At 35.3% G+C, this 6,917-nt stretch overlaps 1 protein-coding gene across 1 annotated transcript; it reads right to left on the bottom strand.

The window, feature by feature from the left end:
* Positions 1–3,795: 3,795 nt before the first annotated feature.
* mof (males absent on the first) lies at positions 3,796–5,968 on the bottom strand. The gene is made up of 7 exons (XM_065305170.1): positions 5,743–5,968; positions 5,561–5,658; positions 5,328–5,494; positions 5,050–5,266; positions 4,901–4,990; positions 4,703–4,843; positions 3,796–4,377 (listed from the first exon to the last, which is right to left on the bottom strand). The coding sequence occupies exons 1-7, from the start codon at positions 5,897–5,899 to the stop codon at positions 3,913–3,915; spliced, it is 1,335 nt and encodes a 444-aa protein (XP_065161242.1). The 5' UTR covers positions 5,900–5,968; the 3' UTR covers positions 3,796–3,912.
* Positions 5,969–6,917: the final 949 nt, after the last annotated feature.

Raw genomic sequence — 6,917 nt, 5'->3', positions numbered from 1 at the left:
ATAAAACTTTGCTTAAAATTTAATATAATAAGATCGACTGCCAATATTATTAAAAGTGTACCCAAATAATACCCGAAATAATAATACCCGATGTACAGAGGTGCTTTATGTGAACCACAACTTGAACAATAAAAAAGGGGTAAATTAGTATTACACCTCTTTTGATAAATCTACAATATTTATAACTGCTCATTTTTCATTGAAACTTGATTACAGTCTAAGTAAAATGATCTACAGTAAAAATGAATTATTTCTACATAGTAACAATCTTAATGCATCTACTAAATGAATACTGATTTACGAGACGAGATTTACCATTATAATGATACTGCAATTACAATGCCCCGCTTTTAGCTAAAACTGCTAATAAATCTTATTAACATATAATTGCAGATAATTATGGTCATGAGTCTATTAAGCCCTAGAAAATTAATTTTGCGATAAACAAATAACAGAGATTATCTTGACATTCTTAACAATGCATTCCTATAAATATGGAATTAGAATTGTGCCCAAACCAAAGAGGAAGTTAACACTTAAATACGGCCAATTACAATAATTAACTTTACATCATAATTATTAGCCAAATTTACATTTTTCTTTTTTGATTTACAAGCAAACCTCTTAATACTTGGAACTCTGATGGTTTTCAAGCAGGACCATATTTAGAGTCAAAGATATAACCCAGTTAACCAAAAACAATGCACAACCTTGATTGTGGCTATTTAATTTTATAGCCTTTTTGCCGAACCACGGTGAATACTAAAGATGAAAAAAGCGCATACTTGCGTAATCTCTTCATCATGTGCTCGGTCAATTCCATTTTTATGAATAGGTGTTCAATTCAATGTTCGTATCAAATGAGTAAATGTTTTATAGTGTTGAAACATGTGTGTGTCCAATTAAATTTGAACATTTATTCGAATTAGTTTTACAAATTTGGTCTTTGAAGTCGTTTGCGACTTTTTCTTGCATTGAATCGTTGACTGTTGTTCATTTTGGCAAATGGAGTAGGTTGACTTGTTTTTTTGCTTGCGTTTGCTTCATTGCGCCTATTTTGCCTTCAAATTTGCTGAGTTACATAACTATTTTGCTTGTGATTTGTCAAATTGTTTATAGCTTTGCTAATAACTCATTATTTAAGCAATTTAAACTTCCCAAACAGCACGCAAGTCAAACATGTACTCGGAGTTCCATTAAAATATATTTTCGATGTAATTGGGTAGACTGGATGCAATTGTCAAAAAATAATATGAAGGATTTGTGATATAACGCATCCTGTTATTACAAATATTGCAGTACGAAGATTATTTTAATATATTTATCTTATTTTTATTTACTTTTGTGTGAATAAAGAAATGCATTATTCTGTATTGTTGGATACAACAATTCCGTATCATTCGTAATTGGACTGCATAATTGATTCGTACTTTTATTAAGAAAAATAGCTATAATATTAAACATATTGGTGCTTACCTTAAACGTTTGACATCCAGTAAAGAATCTTTGCATCGTACACAAGTAACTTATTCCCTACATGAAATTTCCCTATCCTGTTTTGGGCTGAGCCTCCAATATTAATCCTTTTTTTGAGTGCACTTCACGCAAATATTCACCAGTACAATGCGTGCGGTAATTGAACACGGCATGCACAATCACTTACAACCCACACCGGAGAAAACAACAAAAACACCATAAAGATAAACTTTTTAAATTGCGTACTTGTTTATAAAGTTTCCTTGTTATTTTTTTTCTGTCACACACTTAAAGTCAAGCATACTTAACATTTTCCATGTATTAATATGAGATTGTCAGTAGAGACATTACAACAAATTAAGTACTTGTTGAATTGTTGCCAAATGCAAATCGGAAGAAAAGCGCGCGTCTTTCTAATCCGCAGACGGTAGACTTGAGTCGATAGCGCAGGTCACGATCAATGCGCCAACGAACACGGTGTACCGGTAACTGACTGAGCGACCGAGCTGAGCAACATCACCTGTTGAATACAGTGCGGTGAGCGGAACGCCGGTGCCCGTGTGGCGGTGGAAGTAAGCGCGAGACAGAAGAAAACATATGCTATTTAAAAATTCGTTGCGCACGGTCGAATGCGTCGAAATGTGTACTTCCCGCTCGTTTGCCCTATCTTGGTGTGATAACGTTTTCTAGCCATTGTCATCTGTTGTCTCAAGGTTGAGTAAACACTGGTGTCTTGTGTATTCAAAATGTAGGGAGTAACCACCCTTATTGTAGCCAAGAAGGCAACTTTTTTTTTCTAAAGGTATGAACTGTTTGGAATGTTATTAATTCAATTTCTCGTTGTTTCAATAACAGTGCCTAAATTTTATCTTTTGCGGTCTCGTTTATTACGCTTACTAAATTAAGATGAGCGTAAAAAGTGAAATGATTTTGCGCTGACCTACGTGCAAATTTATTAATTCATGAAAAACTACACGTACCTATACAATATATTATTCTTGTATCTTCAGCGGAGTGGTCTTTGCGTATTGCACTTTTCAAACGAAACGCAATTTTAGTATTCTACATAAATTTTCAATATTGTTTTTCATATACTTAGTTGTTAAAATTTCAATAATTTATTCTCAAACAATAATCTTGAAATATTAATATTGGTGTAGATATTTCGATTGTTTTCGACACGCTTGGCTGTTGAGTCATTATGACCAGACTGAATAATTTTAACGATAACGAAATAACAAGCAGAATGGTACATTTGCATATAAGCCTGCGATGCTTTATATATGATTAAAATATATTTTGCCGGTTCGTTTTGAATGTCGGTAAAATTGCAAATTTTACCTATCAAAAATTATTGCTGATTATGTGCACGTAACTGAAATCCAGTGTACCTGGATAAGATGCATTTATTATATACTCCTTAATAGTAAAATAGGTAGCCCTGGAAAAACCGAAACTACCGACTTACTCTCAATCGTTTGTTCTCTGGGAGGTTTATGACTTTCGAGTTGCACCGCAAGCGATTATTGCCATGTTGGGTTTGATATGTCGTAAACATAATTTGTAGTTTGCGCCTCTGCAATGGCGAGCGACCACCGTCATGAGACTTCCGACCAGGCGTAGCGTGCCTTGTCGGGGCCCCGTATAAAAATTTTTTTGGGGGCCCTTATATGGAGGTAAAGGTTTTTCCTTACACACTTTGGGGGTCCCCGTGGCCCGGGGGCCCCGTATAATTGATACGGCAAATACGGCGGTAGCTACGCCCCTGCTTCCGACCTTATACGACGAACCCAAGACAAACCCGAAGAAATGATCTTGTATTATAGAACTTCTTCCCCGCAAAGTCAAATACATTCCGGTGAATTTGACTGGAAAATGTATACATTACCCACGGTATTTAGTGAATGTCGATTCAATGTACATGTCCCATATGTAAATGTACATTGAACGTACATTAATACTCTATATTCACAATCACCGCCACATGAATTAAAGCTAACCGTATCTTTAAATTTATAGAAGTGCATTTGTTACTTTGCAGAGCATTGATGTGGAATTGTTTTTATTATCCGTACAACCCGCAAGAGATATACTTAATAGCTGTTATAAACTTAAGCATTCGGGCACCATGTCGAAATCTGGATTTTTCCAAATTTAGGCCTTTCTAGATATACATGTACCTGTATTAGGCACTACGGAAATTTCTCGTCCTTAAATGCCGCAATTTTTAATGCCTTCTGCCTACATTTACCAAGACCCTAAGGGTAATGTACACATTAGCCCGTAAATGTACGTACAAAGCATATTGGACTTATGTAGTTTGTGTTCATGTAGTTTTATTTTAAAATGAATTGTGTTTTGACATTATGTTATGAGAAATTCGTAACATATAGATTTAAATTCTTCGGTTCATCAATAAATTACGAAGCGTCTTAGTTATTTCTTGGCACCAACTTTGTTATGCCGCCTAGGTGTCCATCTCAACGCACCACTGTCCACGCAAAGTCGTGGGCGTTTGTATTGACTCGATTTGATATGTTCCTCCACCAACTTGGGCGTCACACAAATAACATGTTGTCCTTTCCAATACTTGACCATGTTCATACATTGCAACGTATAAATGATGTCCGTTTGTGTGATGCTTGTCATCTGGCTTAAATCCTTTATGCTCAGAGTGCCGCCGCGAAAGTCGCGTAAAATTTCTAGCAACACCCAGCTCCAGTAACTTCGATAACTAAGCTTGCCCAGATCACTAAGCGGCTGTTCCGGACTGCCCACAGTCTCTTCTCTTCGCGACAGTTCATAACTGAACGCTATAAGTAATTTGCCGTAACCTTGTCGTTGATACGGCGGTAGTGTTAAGATGCAGGCAACATTATTTCCATCGGGAGATTCCTTTTCCTATATTTTAAAACCAATTGTTATTATTCTATTACTTGCAAAAAAGTAATTGTTAAAGGTACAAAACTTTTAAGACAACATGATAAATGTTTAAAAAGAACTATAAAAACGGGAATAATACAATATTAACAATTAATCAATAACACCAATAAAAGAAAGAAGATTTTACTAACGGAGTGGAATCTGTAGCCAGATAATATCCCGAAGCAAAGTTAGAATAAATTTGGGTTAAAATTGTGGAAATTATAAAAAATAACATGCAACATAAAAACAATTTCAAATTCCAGATTAAAAAACAAAACAAAACTTCTAATTTAGTACTCACCTTCGAAAAATATCCCACAATATGTGCTCCCTGCTTGTCCACTTCACACAAAATGTAAAACAAAAATGGTTCCACATCAAAATACAATGTTTTATGATCCAAAAACAACTTTGCAAGTAAGCACAAGTTTTGACAATAAATCTAAAATAGGAAAATCAATTAAATTAATTGAAAACAAAAAGAAGAATTATTACACACCTTATGATCTTTACCATCCACTTCATAAACTGATAGTGTTCCTCTCCTATAAATCTCTTTACCCACTGGTTGCCTCCATGTACACTCGCCCTGGAAAAACCATTTAAAATCAATAATAATGTACAAAAATTTCATTAAATACTACATACCATATGATACCGGTAACTTTTTTCGAGCCTCATGTACTTTAAGCAATATTCACATATCCAAAGTTTATTTTGACTCCCATACTCTTCAGGGTATGGACTAAAATACCAAGTGTCAATTTCAAATCGCCCAATTTGAATTCTGTCAATATATTTAACTTTTGTTATCTGTTCATGTTCCTTTTCAAGAGCTGCAGTTGTGGGATCCATCTCTGCATACCTGATAATAATACACATTAGTATTAATAGGAAAATGAGATATTCTGGTAAGTTTAACTAACGTTTTTTGTACATGGTTAATTTCATCATGCCTCCTCTTTTGATTTCTCGTAATTTTCCGATCAGTGTCTGTCAGAACATCTGAAGCAACTGGTATCTCTTTCCACATTTTTTCACTCATCTTTGCATCCATATTAAATTGAGATGACATTACCCTGGATCTTGGAACCTAAACTTATACAAATTCAATTATTTTGTGATCACAATAAAAATTAAACTTAATTAAAAGCTGTACCCATTCATCCAATCTTCTATTAAGTCCTTCATAATGCACATAGTATTCATACTGTTGCTCGGTATCATTGAAACGTGTTTGAATAATTTCAGCGGGATCTGAAATGTAATAAAAATAAATAGAATATGCAATATTTTGTAATTGTGACTAAGGTATTCTTTGAGGTTATATATTATACATACGCCAAGTCTCGTCTGAACGCTGAACAACATAATGTTCGCCAATATCTAATGGTTGTTCTTCGCCACTTTCACCATCCTCTTCATTTTGTGCTTGCTTTGGTTCGACTTCTTTCTTAATTTCAGTTGAATCTGTTGTTGATACTTTGTCTTCCGCCATATTTCTGCTTCGCAGCAACTGGCTGTGGCGCAGGAGCGTGGTATGCAATTCAATTTCAAATCCATCGAATGAGAGAATGATACCCATGAAACAAAATAACCTTAGGCAACCCAATTGGCACAAGCATTTGAAAATATTTATTTATAACTTTACGTGAATATTGGATTTACAATTTTTATATTTTGAGTTAACATGTTTCGCCCAGAGGGCATCTTCATAAACTGGCACAAGTACCTTTAATTGGCACCGTGTAAACGGTGTATACGTGGTGTAAACAATACAAATTCTTCAATTTTTTAAATTGCTATTCGTTTAGATAGGGTGGTGCATGCGCAGTTGCGTGTACGTTTGACACACGGCCACTGCCACTTAAGTGCGTGACCATACACTGACTCATAGCCAATCACTCACTGGCAGAGTTGTCATTTATGCCAAACTGAGGGAATAATTTGGAAAAAACTCAAAAAAACATTTACTTGACCCTCCAGTTAACTCGAGTTACGTAATTCGAGTTCAACCCGAGTTGCGTGGATTTTAACTCGGGTTAAATCGAGTTTTGTTTTTTCTGAGTTGGCACATCACTACTCACTGCCTCATATGCACGCCACACATTTTGATACACTTTGTATTTCCTTGAAGTACTCAAAAGTAACCTCAGATGGCACAATAATACATTTTTTCGCTAAAAATATTCCTGCGAGTGAAAGTCGACTTGCCCAGATGTAGTGTGGCCGGCACGCAACTCTTACTTCATGCGATAAGTACTAATACTTACATTGATATTCGTGTTTCGTGTTGTAAATTCGTTATATCGCGTTATATTTGCTGGAATTTAGTGTTAATAGACGGGTTTTAGTCGCTAAATATTTATCGCGTGTGGAATCTTCGGAATTCAATGTTTTGTGTGTTTATTAGTTTCGCGTGTATCTGGGATCGCTTGCCGTCGGACGCCAGTCGGCCATGTTGTGTGATTGTAAATAATATTTTGAAGTTGTGCGAACCATTTTTGTCTTCAGCA

This window comes from Atheta coriaria, unplaced genomic scaffold (assembly GCF_025399875.1).
Source record: "Atheta coriaria isolate IRGN ID8LTWV9N9 unplaced genomic scaffold, Caltech_Dcor_3.1 hic_scaffold_6_pilon, whole genome shotgun sequence".
NCBI classification, from domain to species: domain Eukaryota; kingdom Metazoa; phylum Arthropoda; class Insecta; order Coleoptera; family Staphylinidae; genus Dalotia; species Dalotia coriaria.
The sequence above is the reverse complement of the archived record's forward strand: the minus strand, read 5'-3'. Positions and strand labels throughout refer to the sequence as shown.